The sequence below is a fragment of the Arabidopsis thaliana genome, chromosome 4, assembly GCF_000001735.4.
Source record: "Arabidopsis thaliana chromosome 4, partial sequence".
Taxonomy (NCBI): domain Eukaryota; kingdom Viridiplantae; phylum Streptophyta; class Magnoliopsida; order Brassicales; family Brassicaceae; genus Arabidopsis; species Arabidopsis thaliana.
The window spans coordinates 2,160,722-2,183,251 of NC_003075.7; the positions used below are offsets into that span (position 1 = coordinate 2,160,722).

The 22,530-nt window shown below is 35.3% G+C and overlaps 2 protein-coding genes, 1 long non-coding RNA gene, 2 other non-coding genes and 3 pseudogenes across 8 annotated transcripts; 5 read left to right on the plus strand and 3 right to left on the minus strand.

Annotated features, from left to right (window-relative positions):
* Window positions 1-494: 494 nt before the first annotated feature.
* AT4G04400 lies at window positions 495-3,146 on the minus strand (annotated as a pseudogene; the record flags this gene model as incomplete). The annotated part of the gene is made up of 5 exons: window positions 495-688; window positions 766-1,330; window positions 1,416-1,577; window positions 1,659-2,453; window positions 2,655-3,146.
* Window positions 3,147-3,285: 139 nt separating this feature from the next.
* On the plus strand, window positions 3,286-4,683 carry AT4G04402 (two-component phosphorelay mediator; the record flags this gene model as incomplete). Its single annotated transcript, NM_148223.1, has 5 exons — window positions 3,286-3,354; window positions 3,850-3,980; window positions 4,125-4,158; window positions 4,316-4,528; window positions 4,627-4,683. 5 exons carry the CDS (start codon window positions 3,286-3,288, stop codon window positions 4,681-4,683), a joined length of 504 nt encoding a protein of 167 aa, NP_680589.1.
* Window positions 4,684-6,251: 1,568 nt separating this feature from the next.
* On the plus strand, window positions 6,252-7,259 carry AT4G04404 (C2H2 and C2HC zinc fingers superfamily protein; the record flags this gene model as incomplete). Its single annotated transcript, NM_148224.1, has 2 exons — window positions 6,252-6,828; window positions 7,144-7,259. The coding sequence occupies 2 exons, from the start codon at window positions 6,252-6,254 to the stop codon at window positions 7,257-7,259; spliced, it is 693 nt and encodes a 230-aa protein (NP_680590.1).
* A 163-nt stretch (window positions 7,260-7,422) lies between these two features.
* Window positions 7,423-7,693, plus strand: AT4G04815. The gene has a single exon (NR_141825.1). It is a non-coding gene; the product is annotated as an other RNA (long non-coding RNA).
* A 2,776-nt stretch (window positions 7,694-10,469) lies between these two features.
* On the minus strand, window positions 10,470-13,616 carry AT4G04405 (annotated as a pseudogene; the record flags this gene model as incomplete). The annotated part of the gene is made up of 1 exon: window positions 10,470-13,616.
* Window positions 13,617-14,043: 427 nt separating this feature from the next.
* AT4G04407 lies at window positions 14,044-15,294 on the minus strand (annotated as a pseudogene; the record flags this gene model as incomplete). The annotated part of the gene is made up of 1 exon: window positions 14,044-15,294.
* Window positions 15,295-18,278: 2,984 nt separating this feature from the next.
* On the plus strand, window positions 18,279-18,401 carry MIR3932a. The gene has a single exon (NR_141826.1). It is a non-coding gene; the product is annotated as a microRNA ath-MIR3932a precursor (primary transcript).
* A 2,081-nt stretch (window positions 18,402-20,482) lies between these two features.
* Window positions 20,483-21,531, plus strand: AT4G02825. The gene is made up of 3 exons (NR_143974.1): window positions 20,483-20,674; window positions 20,747-20,810; window positions 20,911-21,531. It is a non-coding gene; the product is annotated as an uncharacterized misc_RNA (transcript).
* The last annotated feature ends 999 nt before the right edge of the window (window positions 21,532-22,530 follow it).

Here is a 22,530-nt window from a genome sequence, read left to right on the forward strand (position 1 = left end):
GTTTGAACTAACCAGTCGAACACATTTGAACCATTTGAACTAATCAGTCGAACCAAATTGAACACATTTGAACTAATCAGTCGAACCGGATGAACTATATAGGTCGAACCGTTTGAACTAATCAGTCGAACACATTTGAACCATTTGAACTAATCAGTCGAACCAAATTGAACACATTTGAACTAATAAGTCGAACCGGATGAACTATATAGGTCGAACCGTTTGAACTAATCAGTCGAACACATTTGAACCATTTGAACTAATCAGTCGAACCAAATTGAACCATTTGAACTAATAAGTCGAACCGACTAATCCTAGTGTTGAACTATCTGAACTATTTGAACTACTCAGTCGAACCAAAATAAACAGTTGAACCTAAAAGACCAATTACAAGCCAAATGTTTAAAAATTCACGAAAGTAAACATCATTACAATGCAAATCAAGCCAAACGTTTTTAAATAAACCAATTGTTCCACAACTACCAGTAACAGGATCAATCTGCCTTTCGCATTTTCTTACGCTTCTTATCATCCGCCACAAACGGTGATGTAATAAGGCGGGATGCTCCCCTTGTTTGCTTCTTTCCGGTTTCTATTACAGGTGGCACCTCCTGCTTCTTCTTGCCCCCGCCATTCTTCTTCGCTTTTCCTTTCACCTCTTTCTCCGTCGTGTTTGTCTCCTTATTACCTGCACACATTTTAAAACAAAACCTAAGTCATATATTCACATTTTTATACCCAACTGACATTAATTATTATACTTACTGTTTTCTGCAACCTCTGGAGAACGTTCACTGATCACTATATCCCGTTGTTGCTCGTTTCCGGTGGTCACATAACCATCTGGCGAAGCAAATAACACGTCATCGTCTGTTGCATGCCCATCTTGACTTGCCTCCTCTGTTTGCTTCCCATGTTCCCTTTCCTTCAGATCTGCCACAAATAACTCAATAGACTGCACTCTCACATCAATGGCATCAATCTTATTTTTTGTTTCATCAAAGCCTTTGGTCATCATCTGCGTCACTGAGGTTATAGATGCCACAACTGTATCTAAATCAGGGAATCGAGGAGGGACAGCAGTCTCGGGGACCTCATTCTCAATCTCATGGACTTCCTCATCCGAAATCTCATTTACAATACATCGAGAAGAAATGTCCATCTCACACATTCCTTTCCACCATATCATGTTCTTCTCTACTAATAGTCGCTCTCTCCAACTGTCAATAACAATATCTATTGGACCGCAGTCATCATCAACATCATCGTCTAAGAGATCTTTCAACAGATATTTCTCATGATAGGCAGGTACCAAAATGCTTGGAAAATCCTGTTAAAAGAAATTCATTTAGCAATCAATCAATCAATCTCATGATAGACTAGACACACAATCAAGTAAATACAGAAACTCTAACCTTAGTATTCCCAAGCTCTTTATATATAACTTCCAACGGGACACCTTTCATGCTACATTCTTTAAACTTATGCTTGCACATCCTTGGACAGTCACTCAAAGCGGAGCGTACAGGGACTCTAAATTTCAGTCCAAGCTGTGGAATAGCCTCATAAGCCAGAATCTACAAATAACAAAACAATGTTAATATCATAAAACATGTACATTACACCTTATACTCATATAATAATCATAAATTACTTACCTCAAGAGGCACAATGAATCCACTGAAGCAAGGTTGAGCTTTTGGTTTCACGAAACCATTCATGTTCTTCATCATTTTCCTTATTCCTGCCATACATTCCAAAAAGATGTAACGGCCCCACGGAAACGTCTCGCACGCATTCAAATCGCCAACAATCCTTAACAGAAACTCTTCAATGTTTCCATCATTCTTTGCACCAGCTTTTACTACCTTGACCAAGAAGTACAACAGCACTAACTTCAACCTATTTGAACCATGCTTCATCTTCGAGCACTTAGCAAGAACATCTACAACCTTTACCCCAGATTCTTTTTTAAATATCCTCTTCACAAAGTTAATATTCCCCATTGTATTCATTTCTTTTGGGTAACTGTGGCAATCAAACCCACTTAACAACGCATGCTCTTTAATGGAATACCTAATAGGTACTCCATTTACCACAAACCAAGCCTCCTCGAGCAAATCTGTCTTCACTGTGCGCAGCATAAGCACCCACATGCCTTGCGTCTGGTGGTTAGGCTCCTGAGGCATGTGGAATATATGCTTGAACTGATCGTGTCTTTTGAACCATACAGCTTCTTCTTTAAACTTCCTCTCTATCAGTTCAACTGTCTGCGTGACCTGGCACCTACTGCTTATCTTGCACACTTTGCCGTATTCTGAAAAAGGAAAATGCATTGTCTGTGGCGGCAGTGGCTGAGAATCTAAATCATCATCCTCCAAACCATCATTGCCAGCCTCATCTTCCTCTGTCTCTTTAACAGAAACCTCATCATCCTCGGCCTCATAAGTATCCTGCAAATTCAATAAACATTAACCAATTGAAGAATTCATATGTACCAAACTAACAATTCAAATGTACCAATTGAACTAGTTCCATCAAATTACTTAAATCAAACATGTGTCACAGATGAACTAGTTGAACATTTCTAACTAATACGAGAACTAATACTCAAACAAAACAAATGTGTGTCATAGAGATTCAATTGTATATACCTGACGATTAACGTTCTCTACCCCTTCTTTTGGAATTGTATTCACCATTTCCTCCTCCTCCAACTCCTCCCCATTCCCGTCTTTCGCTTCTTCGAATTGTTGAATGACAGCGTCAATTAGAGGTTTCAAAGTTGTCCCTGTCTGATCCTCTTCAATTTCGGCGGTTCCCTTAGGAGAAGCCTCATCACCAACACGCGGTTCCTCCATAGCCTTTTCAATTTCAGCGGTTCCTTTAGGAGAAGCCTCATCACCATCACGCGGTTCCTCCAAAGCCTTTTCAATTTCAGCGGTTTCTTTTGTAGTATCATTCGCCGCAACATCTCGTGCTGCTGGTTCTGTCAGACCTGCTGGTTTGGTCGGAACCAAGTCGGCGGCATCTCCGTCGTTCTCAATTTCTGAAGTAACTTGTTCTGATGTCGAAACTTCACCGGACGACGACTTCTCCGTCGAATCATATACAGGGCCAGCAATACCGTCTCTAACACGAGCCATCAAACTATTAGACGAATCAAGAATTCGTCGGAAAATCGCGAAAGGCGAGAAATTATGAATTTGATTTTGGAAAATTTGAATTGAATAAATGGCAGAAACGGTTTGATTTTAAAAATTAGGGATTTCGCTTAAGTTTGGAATGGGTTTTGGGTCGTTGGGCATGGATCTTAATTGGATCGGATACTTTGTTGGGTCGTCTGGGTTTTTGGTCTTTTGCCAATTATTTGAATTTTCTCTCATTTATTTTTAATTCGATAAAAAATGGGAATTAGAAGAGTGGCATTCCTGGTTACTTTTTCGCAGATAGTGGCATTCCTGCCATTTATTCGTTCAATTCCGTGATTACACCATTTCTCTCTACCAACAGGTTTCAATTCTACAAATCTTCAAACCCAATTCATTCAAACGTCTTTCTTTAGCTAATATAGATCAGCGATACTAGATTTACTCAGATTCATGATTAAAGTGAAGAAAGTGTGAATCTTTATGTGTGAAATTGTTGTGGTTCTTACAAGTTATGATTTCTAGGGATTTGAATTGTGTAAAGGTTTGAACTTCAGATTCATGTGTTTGTTTTAGTCTGTTAGATCATTGTTACAAGTTATCATTTTTAGGGATTTGAATTGTGTAAAGGTTTGAACTTTAGATTCATGTGTTTGTTTTAGTCGTTTAGATCATTAGTTTGGTTTTTGTTTTTGTGAAGGGGTTTTTGGATGATCAGTTTACTGAATTGAAGAAGCTTCAAGATGATGGAAGTCCTGATTTTGTAGCTGAGGTTCTGTCTCTTTTCTTTGAAGATTGTGTTAAGCTTATCAGTAACATGGCTCGAGCTTTGTAATTTCGATCTTTCTCTTATCTCACTCATAATTTTTGTTAGATCATCATTGCTTTGTGTTGTCTTAAAACTTCTTAAAACTGTGATTGTGTCTCAATCACAAAGTCTGGCTAGAATCATCATTGCTTGTGTATATAACTCAGGGATAAGTCGACGGGAACTGTAGATTTTGGTCAGGTAGGTGCGAGTGTGCATTAATTGAAGGGTAGTAGCTCAAGGTATGTTTTGTGTCTCGCTTATATCCTAATAACAATCAAGAAGTATACTCTGTAGTAGCAGAAGTTCTGTGTTGTTGATAGATGAAGCTCTTCTCTTGTACTCTTGTTTTTGATAGATGAAGCTCTTCTCTTGTACTCTTGTTTTCGATACAGTGTTGGTGCGAAGAGGGTCAAAGCTTTGTGTGTTAGCTTCAAGGAATATTGCGAAGCTCAGAATTACGAAGGGTAAGCTTGTTCAACACCGCTTAAGGACTCATCGGTTGAGATGTTTGCAGCAAGTGGATATTGAGTATAAGACCTTGACGACAAAGCTTCAAGATATGTTCAATGTGAGTAGTGATGACATAGAATCCAATTTTTGGTTCATTTTATGAATCATTTTGTTGACTAATGAACAAATTTATTGCCATTGTTGTTGTTATTGCAGCTTGAGAAACAAATCATTCAAGCTGGTGGTAGAGTTCCTCAAGTGGATATTAACTAAAGAGAGACTAATCCATAAGAAACAAGATGATGACTTCAAATTTGGATTGTTCAGTTTCTCCTTTTTTAAATTTATTTTGGATTTTGGTGTTTTGCTTAAAAACTCAATAGAATGTGTGGAAAAAAAGAGACAAGTGATTGTTGTTGATAAATTAGTAGTGTGTATTGGTTCTTTGATCTTATTCGAGAAAATTTAACATCTTTGGACCAAATTAATGTGATTGATGATATATTGGTTTTGCTTCTGGTTTTAGTTTGAGTAAGATATAGCAATTACCAAGTGAGTCTTTTTTGGCTAGTGGTGCTTCTAGGACTCTCCAAAGGTTGTGGTTTTTAAGATCCTTAGTTCGATTCTCTCTTGGAATAGGTAGGTATGTCCATTTTTTTGGATCGCAAATCCGTCCTGACTCGTATCCGTCCCGAATTTTTCATCCCATTCAAATGATTATTTGTTTGGGACAATTAAATATGTTCTAGCGGATACATGAACGGATTAGATAAGAGACAAGGTATCCGAATTATCTTTAAAATTTTCAAAATATTTGTAACAATTTTAAAATTATTCAAAAGTTTCCCAAATTTGTCCATGATTTATCATAGTTTTCCGAAATTATCCATTTGAACCTTACTCAAATTAGTGAAAGTTTATGTGAAGAAAACTTAAAAGTAACGGTTGCTTGAAAAAGAAACAAGCACAAAGAAATTTGATCACCGAGTTCACGACTTAGCCGCTATGTTCCGGGGAAGATTTCTTGCTCCCCACTTTCACTATGAGAATGAGGTTACTGACACCACTTAAAGTGTGATGTTGTCTTTTGGTTTCAGATACAAGCGATAGAAGAACCAAGATCAAAGACACAAAGATGATAAAGAACAACTTGCTCAAGAAGCTCGCGTTTCTCTCACTCTTGTTCTATATACCTAAATTTCTCGAACCTATATTGTTATCTGAATTTTTCGTCCCGTATTTTATGAAGAATATTTTGGAAAAATATGATTGATTATCCAAATTAGCTGCTCTAATTACATGTTACTTCCTATCTCGATATCCAAAATAGACACCCTAGAAAAAATGGTGATTCATTCACGATAAATCACAAACCTGATTCTAATCAATGTAGATTAGAAGTCCAAAGGATACTCTCCAAAAAAAAATTAAAAAAAAAATAGTGATTAGAGGGAGCACAAAGATAAATGTAAACGCGAGTGTAGAAGATAACTATCTCTTTACAAATAGTCTTTATACCTTCCGCAACAAGTAATTGTTCTCATCAGTCTCTCTATGAGTAAAAAGCTAAGCGAAAGCGAGACTCCACACTCTCAGCGATTCAGGCGATAATACCTAAACTCAAGTAAGGGTTTTTACTCTGGTAAGCTAATCAACGCTCTCATCTTTAACAAATTGCGACCTTTATATTTCTCTCTTCTTATGATTCGTCCTCTATGTTCTCAAAATAGCTTAGAACTTTTTACAAATTTCAGACTTTCTTGTAATGATTCTTATGGGTTTAAACGTATTTGATGATGAATAGGATTTGCTAAGGATTTGGGGATCTTTGTTCGGTTTCAATGTCAATAAAAGAACCATATTTTATGACTGAGATTGAGGATCATGAGATGAATGAAGCTGCGATGAGTTTGGTTATGTTTTCTAAACAAGTTTATGACTTTGATTTGACTCATGGTAATGATGATGATTCCATGGATTTAGATCAGCTTAAAGATTGTGTTGAGTCGATGCTAGACTTCAGGGAAATGGTTTCTAACTCGGGTATGGAAAAGTCTACTACTTGCAGTGATGTTGTTGCTCTGAGAAGTAAATTGCAGAGTAAGTCAAGTCATAGATGTCAAATATGTGGCAAGAGTTTTGAGTGTTATCAAGCTTTAGGTGGTCACCGAAGACTTCATAGACCGATTAAAGGGAAATTAGCGCGTAAAAGGGAGTATTATAAAGATGATAATTCACTGTTTGATTCATCAGGACCATCAAGAGTGGAGGAGAAGATCTTAGATTGTGTTGAGTTGAAACAAGACTTCGGCGAACTGCTTCCTTTGAATAGTAAGTTTCAGAAAAGACCTGTGAGTAGCTGCAGTTATAGATGCAAAATATGCGGCAAGAGTTTTGGGTGCTTTCAAGCTCTAGGTGGTCACTAAAGACTTCACAGACCGATTACAGGGGAATTAGCGCGTACTGAAAATGATAATTCACTGTCTCACTCATCCGAAGCTAAGAACATTATGTCAGAACTATCAAAACTTGAAGTCTCTCAGGAGGATAAGATTTAACCTTGTGTTGAGTCGAAACAAGACTTTAGCGAACTGCTTTCTCACTCGGGTTTTGACGAGTCTAGTAGTTGCAGTGAATTACCTTCTACTCTGATAAGTAAATTGCAGCAAAAAACTCAGAGCATATCAAGCTGTGATTGCAAAATATGTGGGAAGAGTTTTGTGTGTTCTCAAGCTCTAGGTGGCCACCAAAGACTTCACAGACCGATTAAAGGGAAACTAGCGCGTAAAAGGAAGTACAGTGAAGATGATAATACACTAGTTGACTCATCAGAAACTAGACATGGGTGAACTACTTTCTCTGAATAGTAAGTCACAGAAAACACCTGAGTGTAGCTGCAGCTATGAATGCAAAATATGTGGCAAGAGTTTTGAGTCTTTTCAAGCTTTAGGTGGCCATACAACACTTCACAGATCGATTAAAGGGCAATTAGTGCGTACTAAAGATAATAATTCACAGTCTCACTCATTAGAAGCTAAGAAGATTGTTTCACAACCCTCAAGCTTTGAAGTCTCTCAGGAGAAGATCTTACATTGTGTTGAATCAAAACAAGACTTCAGTGAACTGCTTTCTCACTTGGCTTTTTAACAAGTCAAGTAATTGCAGTAAAACCAGGTTTTTTTCATTACCTTCACAACCCTCAAGCTTTGAAGTCTCTCAGGAGAAGCTCTTACATTGTGTTGAATCAAAACAAGACTTCAGTGAACTGCTTTTTCACTTGGGTTTCGACAAGTCTAGTAATTGCAGTAAAACCAGGTTCATTCCTTTACCTTCTTCCCTGCAAAGTAAGTCACACTCCAGCATATCGATCAAAGAGCAATTAGCGCGTACAAATGAGAAAACTGAAGATGGGTTATTCACTGTTTGGCATTATTGACTACTCAGAAGCTAGCAAAATTGTTTCAGTACCATCATGCTTTGAAGTCTCTTATGAGGAGAAGATCTTACATTGTGTTGAGTCGAAACAAGACTTCAGTGAAGTGTTTTCTTACTCGGGTTTCGATTAGTCTAGTAGTTGAACAATGAGGAGTATGTTTGGAGATTGAATCTTTAGTTTGTTAAACTTTGTTCTCATCTTTACATAAATAGAAGAAAGAAACGAGCTTTGCTTGGTTTAAATACCATTTTGTTTGGTTAACTCAAGTTTCAGATACAAAATCAATCCAAAGTGAAATTGATTACTTATCTTAACCGAATCTTTTGAATCCAACCCAAACTGAATTAATAAATTATAAAATAACCCAAATTCCAAAAAAAAATTATCCTGAAATGAACGGAATCCAAACTAATGGAAAACCAAATTAAACTAACTAAAATTCACTAAAAATATTAATATTTTATTAAATGTATACAAATATATATTTAAATATAGAGTAATATTAGTAGATAACCAAATAAAACATACAAATTAAGAAACTAGCAGAGAAAAAGTTTTTTGTTACAAAATAACCATGGACCCACGTTGTCGGAAGAAAGGAAATAACAAAGCTACCCTTCATTTGTTGTAAGATGAACAGTAAACGAAACACATCCGTGTAATTTTTCAAAATAGCATGTAACATTAAAATTTCACATGTTATATTTAGTTTAAAAACATGCTATTTAAAAAAACGTTATGAATTTTTAAGAAAAAACATTATTATGAAATTCTTTTACATAAACAGAATCTAAAAAAAAAAATATATGTGATTTTAATAAAAACCATGTATTACTAAAAAATAAGAATATATTTTTAAAGAAATCATGTGTGATCTTAATAAAAAACGTGTATTACTACAAAATATCATGATAAAAAGAGATATTAAACTGAATAGAATGTTTTTTCCAAAAAATACCATGTGCTTTTTATAAATACTATGTAATAAGAGAAAATAACAAGATAAAAAGAGGATATTATGTTATCGCATGTATTTCAGAAAAATAACATGTTACAAAGGACATTTACGTAATTACACGTGTTCTCCAACATGTTTCCGACAAGATATTATGACTCAAGGTTAGTTTGTACATTCTTTTCAAATCTATAGTCATTTATTATAAATACTCTTAAATATATTAAAAGTCTATAATTTTAACTAAATTAGTTAATTATTATTTTAATAATTTATTTGTCAAATACCAAATTAAACCGAACCTAAAATATAATTTGATCCCAAATGAAATTTATTTTTTAGAACCTTAAATATAAAAACCACGAAACCAAAAAAAACAAAAACATTGAACCGAACCGAACCGAAATAAAAGTATTTTCTAAAATACAATAAAAACTCTAAAGTGGAATAGACATACCAAAACCGAACCGGTTAACCGAATATCCATCCCAATTTATTCCAATTCATTTGTTTGCATCTGGTTCTGTTTGAGTAAGATATAGTTAGCAATTAGCGAGCACCAAGTTTATGGTACACGCGAGTGTAGGAGAAAACTATCCCTTGGCATTTCCTCTTGCAAATAGACTCATTAGCTTCCACAACAAGTAACTTTTTCCATTGGTGTCTGTGAATAGCTTATGATCGAAAACGAGACTACAAGCTCTGAGACAAGTTAAAAATATATTCTTTAAGGTCTTAACCTCAGAGATTAGGTCAAAATCTGTTCTTTCTCGTCTTGAGTCTTAAGGATTTCGCTCTGGTAAGCTTATCAAAGCTCTCTGCTTTATGATTTTCCCGTGAAAATAAATTGAGAAGCTTTCATTTTTACCATTTTTGTTCTTCAATTTCTCACATTTTTGTTCTTCAATTTCTCTATACAGCGGTCTATATCTGTACAGCGGTCTATATCTGTACAGTGATCTACATCCGTACAATGTTCTATAATATAAAATTTAAAACATTTTAAACAAAATGCATATCAAATGATAGAGAAAAAAACATAGATTTTTATTTATATGATCAATTTTAGAAAAATAAAATTTACTAATGAGCACTTTAGTTATTAAACATTGAGGGAATGTGTAATAAAGAAAAAAAAGAAATTTTTAAAAAAAACTTGACCCACTAAATATGCCCCACATGTCTCTCTCTCTCTAACCCAACCAAAACCGACTATATTACTAATTGTGAATAGTATATGTACTACTTCTATAATTAAATTTCAGAAACGTACTAGTCTTCAAACAAACTCTTTTTGTTTTTGGGCACGTGTTGACCAGAAGAAGTTTATTGAGAAAGAGACTAAGGAAAATGGTGTCGAAGTTTCATCAACTCCTGAAAATGCGATGCTTAAGAGAAGTCAATGGAAATTAGAGTTGTTGAAACAAGGTACATTCACGTGCCTTGTTTTTCTTCTTAATGTTCAACTCATATTCAATCAACTTCTGATACATATAGATTGAATTTGTATTTGGTGTACTTGTCTCAAACCATTTAACTTTTATTGATTTAGTTGTTAGACCAGCACGCAAACAAAAACTAAAAGAATTCTCACATGGTTAGGGAAACAATACAGATCCCAATATAATCGGTTTTTCTTTTTTTTTAAACGACTTCTTTCATTAATTGAGACCAGTATGATTACAATGTGAAGCTGTTATTATGAAATCAGGAACATAAAAGTGAAAGTGAAAGGTGCTGTTTGGTGGCATGATATGTTTAGCCAGAAGATCCGCTGGGTGATTATTTGATCTTGGAGTCCATTGAAACTCTGCGTCATCAAAATGTTCTCGCCAATGTATTGCGTCTCTGATCCAGTTGCAGTAGCTAAAGTTGATGTTTTTGTTGTTCATCAGCTCCTCCACCTTTTTGTTATCTCCTTCAAAGATAACTTTCCGGTGTCCTTGACTCCAGAGATGTTGCATTGCAATGATAAGAGCCTGAAGTTCACTTTCTAGGGCGCATGTTGTCGTGATGCCTATTGCCTGACCTGCTCCTTTGTAGATTCCTTCTGCATCCCTTATTATCCATCCTGCTTTAGATTGTCTTTATTGATGGTTGAAAGAGCCATCGTAGTTGCATTTCACCCATCCATAAGGCGGTCGTTTCCACACAATGTTTTGCTATGCTGTTGGTATCTCTTCTCGACATTGTTGGGGGTTGGAGGCTGTGAAGGTAGTCAGTAGAAGTGTTCCACTCTTCCTCATCATTCCTAGCAAGTTGGAGTGTGGTCTGCCATGATATACTCTTTTGTTGGAAAATCAATTGGTTCCTACTCTTCCAAAGTCGCCAGACAATCCAAATTGCAAGGTGAGAGAGGTGTGGATGTCGTCTAGCAAAGGTGGGTGAAAGAATGATGTTCATTTTTGTGTTTACAGAAGCTCCAGGCATCGTGATGGTATTATGCGGAAAACCGGCTGCTCTCCAGACCTGTTGTGCATAAAAACAATCAAAAAATAAATGTTGTGTAGTTTCCTCTTCTTGGCAGCATCGTTTGCAGACAGGTTGGTTCCGGATGTGTCGTCTCTTCAGTGTTTTAAGGCTCCAGATAGAAGTTTCCACAGAAAGTATCGTAATTTTGGGACTGTTTTAAGTTTCCAAATCCGTGTCTTTAAATCTAAGTTCCCCGTGGTGGTTATACGTTTGAGTCTCTGTAAAGTTGATTTGCTAACCAGTAAGCAGATTTAACAGAGTAAAGTCCATCCTTAGTATAATGCCATCCAAGCATGTCATGAGGTGCATGGGCGCTTAGTTTCAGGGACAGAATTAAGTTTGCATTATCTTCTGTAACCTTCTCGCTGATGAGATCCTCTTTCCACATTGAACTTGAATGCATTCATTCTGACAACAGTTGATTCTCTTCTTGACCATTCTTTACCCGTGGAGGTCGTAGAGGGTGAACCGGTAACCAAGGGTCTATCCATGCACTGATATTGGAGCCGTTACCAATTGCAAATCGGAGTCCTTGTTTGATTAAATCACGGCCCTGGAGTAGTGACTTCCAAACAAATGACGCCTTTCTTTTCTGAGTAGCATTGAGAATATTTGATTCATTGAAATATCTTCTTTTCACAATCCTTCCCATGAGACACTCTGGTTTTTTAGGATCCTCCAAATCTGTTTTCCAAGTAGAGCCAAATTGAAGTTCTCAAAATCTTTGAATCCCATTCCACCTTTTTTTTCAACAAAGACATTCTTTTCCATGAAAATCAATGCATCCCTTTTTTATCTTCACCACTACTCCACCAAAACTTAGCAAGAATACCATTTATTTCTTCACAAATGGATTGTGAAAACTTGAAGATGTTCATGGAGTAAACTGGTACGGCAAGAGCAACAACCTTGAGAAGCACCTCTTTTCCTCCTGCCGAGAGGAACTTCTTACTCCATCCCTGGGTTTTTGACCGTACACGTTCTACAATATATTGAAACATTTCAGCTTTTTTCTTCTTTATCTCTTCTGGAAGTCCTAAATATTTGCCTTGACCTCCTTCGTTGTGGATCCCCAAGATACGTCTCATCCGAGTCTTTACTTGTGGTTTAACTCGGCTACCAAAAGAAATTGATGATTTCCTTAAGTTGACAGCTTGACCTGAAACCTTCTCGTAAAGGCTGAGTATCTCGCGTATAGTCTTGCAGGATTTATCATTCACTAGCATGAAGAAGAGAGAGTCATCAGCAAATAGGAGATGGGTGATTGCTGGTCCTTGGTCACTGATTCTGATGCCTTGGAGGTGACGCTTTAAATCTGCTTGTTTCATCATGTGGGACAAGACTTCCGCGAATAAAATGAATAAATAAGGTGACATAGGATCTCCCTGACGAATACCTCTCTCTGGTGTGATTGATCCTTGGGGAGAGCCATTGATGAGGACCGAAAAGCTGACCGAAGAAACACATGTCATTATCCACTGGATCCAACGATCATCAAATCCCATGTACTCCATTGTTGTCTTCAAAAAACTCCATTCTAATCGGTCATACGCCTTGGTGATGTCTGTCTTTAAAGCCATATAGGATTTTGATTGGCGTTTCCTGGCCTTAAGCGCATGGAAGACTTCATGGGCAATGATATTGTTGTCAGTAATCATTCTCCCACGGATAAAAGCTGTCTGGTTATCAGAGATAACACTAGATAAGTGTTTCTTTAATCGGTTCACTAAGATCTTTGAAATGATCTTGTAGCTGACATTGTAGAGGGCTATTGGCCTAAACTCCATCATACTTGTTGGTGCTTCCGTCTTTGGTATGAGGCAGATGTTTGTATGGTTGTGTTGCTGATTTAGAAAACCCTCTACAAAGAATCTCTCAACTTCCTTAATAATTGTAGGGTTGATATCATCCCAGAACTCGTGATAAAACGCTGCTGAAAATCCATCAGGTCCTGGAGCTCAATGTGGTCCAGTACTAAAAACAGCTGTCTTTATTTCCTGAGGAGTAACATGTCTTGTGAGGTCCATATTCATCTCCTGTGTAACCCACTTCGGAAAGTCTTAGAAAATCTGAGAATGCAGATCAGTAGTATCTGGCGTAGAACTAAACAGTTCTTGGAAGTAAGAAATGGCAACATCTGCAACTTCCTTGTCTCCTCTTCTCGCAGTACCATCTTTGTCTTCTATGGAAACAAGTTTGTTGCGATCTCTTCTTGTCTTTGTCACTGCATGGAAATACTTGGTGTTTCGATCTCCCTCATGAGTCCATTTATTTCTGCTCTTGTGCTTCCAAAAAATATCCTCTTCAATATAAGCTTGGTTAAGGTCCTGTTTCAGCTTTTGTCTCTCTGCAGGAGATGAAGTTCCAAAGGAAAAAGCTTTATCTAGATTATAACGTATAATCCCCTAAGATTAGCCAAGGCTCTCTCCGTCAATTTATTCCAATCCTTTCTAGCCTCTCCCAAAGGTCATTTCTGAAACTAGGATTTGGAGGTCCATACACAAAGGAAAAATAGAAACTAGTTTCATTAGATTTCACAAGGCAATCTACAAGATTAGGGGATTGAAATAAAACAGAGACTTCTAGTGAATGCTTCCATAAGACTACTAAACCACCACTAAGGCCTATGGGCTGAACTGTTACATGAAAGAGAAAACCTAATTCACAAGCAACATCACGAACACGATCATCTTGTTGTTTGGTTTCTGAAAGGCATATGATGTCCGAGAGATAGCAGTGTGTTATCTCCTTGAGGCGTCGAACTGTGAGGTCAATGCCTAAACCTCGACAGTTCCAGCAGGTTATCCTCATGGCGGCTGTGGTGGTTTAGGGCCCACCGCGCCTCTACACTAGGTGCTCCCACTGGAGCTGTTGCCTTCTCCTTGTTCCATGATCACCATCTTTGAGCATTCATTTTCTTTAGATTGTTCCAGCGAATCCTCTCTCTTTCTTTTGCCTCTCTCAGTTGCCATTGCCTCTTGATCACATTGAGTTTGGGGACATCACCTCTTCACGTGGGTGGATGGATGCAGAGTATCTTGCATAGCTTTCATCACCGGGAATGTCTCCTGTAGCATTTGCAAAGATTGATATTGGGTTGAAGAGTTCATTTGTGTCACTTTCTCCCTGGTACATGCTGTAAGGTTGATAGTCTTGAAGATCATCATCTGCATTCTCCAGCAAGTTTTGTTGGGGATCTAGGGCATATTATCGTCTGGAGCCTCAACCACCAGAGCCATGTTAGGACCGCCATTCTCTTCACCCTCTTCAATCTCACAGATTTCTATACCTTGGTTTTGGATTCCAGCATTGGGTATGTCATCATCATCGTCACCCTCAGAGTCGGAATCATGTCCACCATTGGTGATCACACAAGCTCCGGAGTCATGGGTTAACATACCGCAGACCTCACAAAAGCCTCTAAGGCGCTTATATCGAAATCGGAGCAAGGTATTCACTCCAGCCTGGAACTGAAAATTGCGTTGGAAACGAAGGATATTCTCAACATTCCAGTTTATCTGCACCCGAACAAATTTAATTCATGATGCTGCCTCAGCATCATAATCGATGTCATGAACCTCACCGATTGCGCCTCCGATCTCTCCAATTACCTCAACACTGAGGAACTGAAAAGGAATTCCGCGAATTTGGACCCAAAATGGGATTGTGGTCAGAGGAGGATTCACCAATGGGTCCATCGTTGAAGCATAAGCATTCGGTCGTTGAAAGCCCATGGACCCCTCTGAATCACCATGTCAAGCGATTCTTCCGATGGGAAAATGAATTGAAATTGGTTGCCTGGGATGATTATGACATGGATCAAGCCGGCTTGGCCCCAAACTCGTGGCATTGAGGCCACAATTGAACGGAGGTTCTGTCTGCGGGGGATAACTGGACAGCCCATGAGGATGAACCGGTTCTCTGCCGCCGGTTGGGCCACCACTGCCGCCGATAAAGTAACTGGAGCATTGTTTGCGCCGAGATTGATGTCTTGTACTGCTCGCCGCAAATTGTCTGCCATTTTGTGAATGAGTAAGTAAAATCTCAAGGGGTAGAAAGAAGCGAGAGGGATAGATTATTCAGGAGGTATAAAGGCGAGGAATTTTTTGAACCGCAACTCCTGTAACATCACGATGGAAAGAGAACATCATGGAGATATCTACCGGAGAGATGGGCCAAGGAAATTCCATAACACCGGCCAAATTGCTGAAAACTGCCACCACTGTAGTGGGAAGAAGATGGTTAAAAGACCGTAATAAAATCGCCCAAAGGATCGCCATTTCTAATCGGTTGGTTTTTATTCTTTGTTATATATATATGTATATATATTCTTAAAAGATTTGTTGTAAATTACTCTGTAGATCTGTGATGAAAGTGGATTACGAGCTTTGTCGGGAAAGAGTGACAGAAGTGATACACTTTCAACGGTACGTCTTCTTTTGTTTTGTTTTGTTTTTGTTGATTTGAGATTTTTAATTCGCATAAAATCTGTCAAGTAGGTTAGAGAAAAATTAATTAGATAAAAGACTTTTTTTGATTAGATAAAAATTCATGTCTTTCAAATGTTAAATTCATTAGTGATTCACATATGGGAGAACAATCTCAACGTAACTTTATTAACCAATATATAAAAGTCAATACATATCTATGCATAAACGGGATTTTCATACAAAATCTAAAAACCTTAAAAATATCTTAAAACAATGAATGAAATTTATTCCATGAGCAATGAATGAAGATGGTCCATTGGTTGTGCATACATGATTTAGTTTTTCAGGAGCCACATGGATTGTATGTCACTATGTATAGCACTCCACCTCTAGACGCAAATGAAAGGATTTCTCCTATCATCTCGTCTACTGCACGAGTCACGAGACATTAAACTATGACAGTTGAATCGAAGAAGATGAATTTTAGAAAGTGAACTTCCAAAAATTTTAGAAGAGTACTATACACATTTAATTCATTATTTCTAGGTTCATGTCCCTAAATGCTTAGGATTATAAATTTTCAACAACCGATTAGGTGGTGAAAAACATGCTGATGAAATCTAAGAGGATGAGTAATTCTCCATTGTAGTGACCAATGCATAAGTCAAATAGTTTGGGTAATATTTCTCTGAGATCTTACGATGCCATATGCGGTAATATATGATGTTTCCTGGAACGGAAAATTCTCTTTGGTACCATATATTGTGAGTAAAGTCTCATGAACATCAATGAAGATCATTAATCATTCGGTGGATATCGAATCAATCAACAACAGAACGAGAAAGAAAATATAGAATATATATGACCATTAGTATTTACGATATACTAAGCTTACATTGCATCTTATAAGGCAATGCAAAATCATCAGGCATGTTCAAAGAAAATGAACAATGATATCTTCACTTCTTGTGTGTATCATATTTTGTTTAATGGTTACCTCTAAGCATCTTTAACGGAAGACTAGTAAGAGGACAAAAACAATTTAGTTTCTAAAATCTTCATAGCTTTCTCTACGTTTCAGATAATGTTATGTACCTTTTTTTTTTTTACCTTTACAAGCTTCTGAGCTAAGAGAGGACTACAACAAAGTACATATACTTTTTTGTATTCCTTTGCGATAATCAATTGCTTCTTCCAACACTTGAGTAAGGGAGAAAATATAAAAACTAAAAGTCTATTCAGAGTTGCATTAAAATGTAGAACCTGAATTGGAAAAAGATAGACTCTTTTATTTTACTCAGCTTGATGTTGAAAAATGCCACAAGAGAAGCAATGGAAGTATCCACCAATATCAACTTGGCTTATCATCCTTGCGACCTGATTTATCACTATTGAAAGCACAATCTAGATGGAACGACAAACCAATCATCCTTTTTCTTCATACATGAATTGTATGTGACTCTTGTGGCTTGTAATTTCATTCTCAATTGTGCTTTGAATAATAATAAGTAATTAAAACAGTAAATAAATCTACTTAAGTTGAATTTCTACATTTTATAATACATTGGTATTTTTTTTCTTTTTTCTTCTCTGATGTTGGAAAAAGCAATTGATGATAGTAAATGTAGTCCACTGAGTCCATATATTATGTGAAGACTAGCCTAGTAATGCATTTCTGATTATAATTAGTTTTTGGTTGTTGCTGAAATGATTATCGGTTGTAGGTCATTCTGTTCATGTACTAGTGGTCACTGAAAAACTAAAATAGTCATCCGACTATGTCCCTAAAGTTTTTTGCTAAAATTTCTGGTTTTATAATTTTTAGATTAATGTTAGAAAAAGAGATAAAGGTGCCTTGTATCGACATGAAATATCCAATTTGAACAAACTCGATACAAGAACTAGAATAACTATCAGGAAAGCGTGTCTTGAAACCACATTAAGAGCGAGAAAGCGGGTCTCGAAACCACAACTCGAGTGAATCTTAAAACCTTGATAGATGCCTACGGGCGGGTCAAGTGTTACGGATTCCACGGTTTGATTGTTATGAACTAAGTCTCTGCTAGAGTCCCTAAAGTCCAAAATTTCGCATTGTATATACTATTTATTTAGCTTACATTGCATCTTAGAAGGTTAGCTAAAGAAGCTTGGTTGGGAAATTTGGCCCGAAAGTGAAGAGGTTAAGTCTTTCTAGCTAAGCCCAAAGCCATGTGTTTTTCAAGCTCAACTAGGATACTAGAAGCGGAAAGATGTTGCAAGTGACATTCATCAAATCATGGAGATGATGTAGTCGTTTAAAAAGACTACACTATCTCATGACATGAATCTATTGCTTTAGCCACTCCAAATCCAGAGATTGGCTACAAGAAACACAACACAATGAAATCTGAGTGAACTATAAAGCTAAAAGATTCGTAATGTATACATTCTTTTATACCTTGCCGATAGAGTAAGTCGTTGAAAAAGACTACACTATCTCATGACATTCATTAGATCATTTGGTTTATCCTACCACAACATCATTTGGTCAAGATTTGACATTGCTTTAATTAGGAAGTGTTTGACGTGCTCGATCTGCTCTTCTATGTCTTCATCGTCATCACAAATTTCTTCAAACTTAAATATCTTAAGGACCTTCAACGGACTTGATAATAGAGATTAACGAACTTTGTGATGACAACGAAGATACAGAGGATCAAATCAAGTAGGTAAACCACTTTCTAAAGACAATGCCGAATCTTGAACAACTGATATTGTGGTACGATACACCAAATTATTTGATGATACCATTAGAAATTACTTTTACTCACCCACGATTCTGTATTTGGAAAAGATGAGACAATTAGATATGCAAAATTAGGCTTTGAATCTTAAAGTCATTCCTAAACTCATGAAAGGCCTCCTTTAGTCTAGATGACAAAATTGTTTTTGGAAGAAACAAACGGTTTTGCAAAACTTGAAACATGGAAAATTAAACAAATGTGAAAATGAAGCACTAATTTAGTAAAGTTTTTTTATTTTAGTGTTCAGAAAAAAATCTATCTTTTAAAAATTATTTGATTTAGTGTCACTAAACATATAATTTTTAAAAGTTGGATTTCCTTCTGAAAACTAAAATTAAAAATTTTACTAAAATATGTTCTATTATACATATAAGATATAATATAGCTTCTAGCTAGATAGATTTTTAATTTTTAAAGTTATCTTAAACGTTTGTGACTTTACAGGGTGATATTTTAACTTTTATATAGTATGTGACTGCATAAATTTTATTACTAGTAAAGAATTTAGTATATGTGTACTTGTTGGGGTGTAATCTATCAAAAATAGTCAGATGAAGGTGATAAATAATTTCGTTACAGAAAACAGCATAAATCACTGATAAAATAAATTGATAAGTATGAACCATAAACCAAAGTGATATATATATATATATATATATATATCAAAATTATTTAAAATTTATAAACAATTTATAGACACATATACAAACATGTGTTCTTACAATATTGTTATCTTCTTCTTATATAATGTATTCAAACCATTATTATGTCAAGTGCCAAAATTATTTTAAAACTTTTGTCACTTATTTATTAATGAATTCAAACAGTTTAGTATTTATAAACACACCTACCTATTATCACTCTTAAAATTTTCACTGTTTTCACCACTTTTTTTTAACATTTGACTTTATTAATATGGTGTCGTTAGTTTAGATAGTCACAATGTAAGGCATTCGTGATAATAGAAGGAACATAAAAGTGAGACTGAAAACTAGACAGTAACCTTCAAAAATAACCTTCGTGTATCCTTTACTCCAACAGTGTTGCATTACCATGATCGAAGCGCTTGTAGTTAGCTTTCGAGAGACCAAGTGTCGTTAGCTCAATTGGTAAAAATCCTACGCGAAGTTTAGAGGTCGCCGGTTCGAGTGACGTTTGGGACGAAACTAATATTACATGCTATGGTTTCGGGCCTAGGGAAATTATGGGTTTTGGCTCAAAAAAAAAAAAAAAAAAAAAAAAATTAGCTTTCGAGAGCATTCATAGTTACTCTGCATGCATGTGCCTTGACCTGATACAAGATAAGTAACCAAATAATATTTGATAACTCAACCTGATTTGACTGTAATCTTCCATTGACAAAGGATCAATCATATATAGTTACACTTTGTCTAATCCTTTGGCCGTCATCTCCAAAACGTATGGCTTATTTTGTTGCTTCTTTGATGATTTTATCACACAGTCTTAGACCATATAATTTCCATCAGTTTGATTACGAGGCCGTGGCAGTCTTGGTGGATGTGAAGGCAACCAGGGATCGGACCAAGCGTTGATCATCGAGTCGTCGTCTTTGTAAATCTCGACCTTGTAACAGTGATCTCCAAGCGTATGACGTCTTCTTCTCTAGGGTAGCATTTAACACACAATCTGGATTATGTAGAACACTACAAAATTTATTACTCTATTTCACAACTGAATTGTTTTTTGGTATCACAGTTGATTCATATATTTTCAAATAGTTTGTTATACATAGAAAGATATCTTTTCAAACTAGAATAGTCCTATTATTCAAATTAAATATTATTTATTTAATTTAAATAATTAAATTAATATATTAAATTTGTTGAAATAAAGAGAGTTCAGATAGACTTGATAAGATTTTAGATTATTTGTTGTCCAAACACGTTGTGACACCTACCCCCTCTGACAAAAGAAAAAGATAATTAAGGTTTACAAACCCTTTATTTTTTATATATATATATAATATATATATATATATATATATAATTGAAGCATAGCAAGACAAGAACACAGCCGCCCAAAGAACCAAAAACTTCTCTGATCCATTGTTGAAGATGAAGCAGAATCCAAAGGCGAGGAGATATAGCTCTCGGTGTAATCGGCAGTGTGTCAACGTTAGGTCTGCTTTTGTAGCAGCACATGTACGGGAAGAAGGAATCCATTTCAGGCAAGCAATATAAAATATTCGATCAAATTTCAGATATACTTGTCTTAAACTATTTAACTTTTATTGATTTAGGATTAAGACCAAGCAAGGAAAGAAAAACTGAAAGAATTCTCCAATGGATTACACTGTCGATATGGTTAGCGAAACGATACAGATTTAGATCTAATCAGTTGGTTTTTATTCTCTTTTCTATGTGTTTTTAATTCTTAATAGATATTTTGTTAATTACTGCGTAGATCTGTGATGAAAGTAGACAGAAACTACGAGTTTTGTCGGAAAAAAATGACAGAAATAATGCACGGATGCTTTGTGTCAACGGTACGGTACGTCTTGTCTTCTTTTGTTTTTGTTTTTTAGTTTTTATTTGAGACTTTTAATTAGCATAATATCCTTCAAATTAGTTAGATAGAAATTTGATAAGAGACTTTTTTTCTGTTTATCTTTTGTTGATCTGAGACTTCTATTGATTAGATAGAAATTTATGTCTTTCAAATGTTATTTTCATTTCTAACAGTGATTCGAATATGAGAACAATCTCAACTTTATTATATATTTGAGTTTGAACGCGCGCGCCCAAATGTTTTTCTTTTTAGTGTGTAAAAATTATGAGTTGGTTTTATATATAGAAGGTTTTGTAGTTTTTTAAATAAAAAAAACTTAACCAACATATAGTTAGTTTAATGTTGTAACTCTCATCTCAATTAGTCTACTCTATCTATCTATTATGTCTTTTTAAAAAAATCTCTACTAAATGTTTATACTATGTAAGCAAAACATTGAAATCATTAGCTTATCTTAAATGTCTTACTCAAAAATGACGACTACACTTTTAATCCCCCATTCATTTTGATACTATTTTCATAATTACATATATATTTTATAATTACATATTGCAAATTTACGTGGATATGTATTCAATATTATTTATTTTTTTTCTTAAGAAAATAAAAGGATAAGCCTATTTAAGTTTCACAACTGAAAAATATTAAAACACGCATTAAAATCTAATTGATTAATTGAAAGTTTGAAACATGTCTCGCTTTGTAAAATACAGTTTTGTAATATGTCAAGCTCTGTTAAGAATGTACAAACTTTATATAAAAAATTAATAAACTTTTAGTTCTTCTCAGAAGGATAAAACTTTCTTATTATTTTTAACATATTAACAAAAAGAATTATAATTGAATTAATGTTAATAGTGTAATATATTAAGATTTTCTTTATGGGATAAAGATCTTTTATCTTTTTCTAATATAGAAAAAATATTCCTTTTATGTACTTATGTGTATATTTCTTTTTGATAGGTTTAAGAGTTTTTCTATGTTTGTCTTTAAATTACGACTTTAGATTTAACATGTGACGATATTTGGTGATTATTTGGCACCTGTCGCGATCACATGAGTTAGCAACTTTAAAAATCAATGGAGTAGATAATCCTCGCCTCAATAGGCGGATGTAAAAAATATACAGAAATTTTCTTATAATATTTGACTTCTAATACCAATCCACACTTTTTTATTTTATCTAAATATTTTTAAACCAAATTTTAATCTTACTCATTACATTTTGCAATACAATTTAACTATTTATTTTATGATAACAAACTATATTTTAATTCGATATATTTCATCTTAATGGATAAGAGCTAATAAACAAAATCTACATATTCCATCTTATTGGTCAATTTATTTTTGACTATATTTAAATTTTAAATAGTAACCCAGGCTTTTTCAATATTTAGTGTTCTAAATCTTATCTCAATTTTCCTATTATGTTTAAATATCCTTCAATAACGTAAGTTATTTTTGTTGTTTACTAAACAACTAATACTATGTGACTTCCACTTTAAATATTAG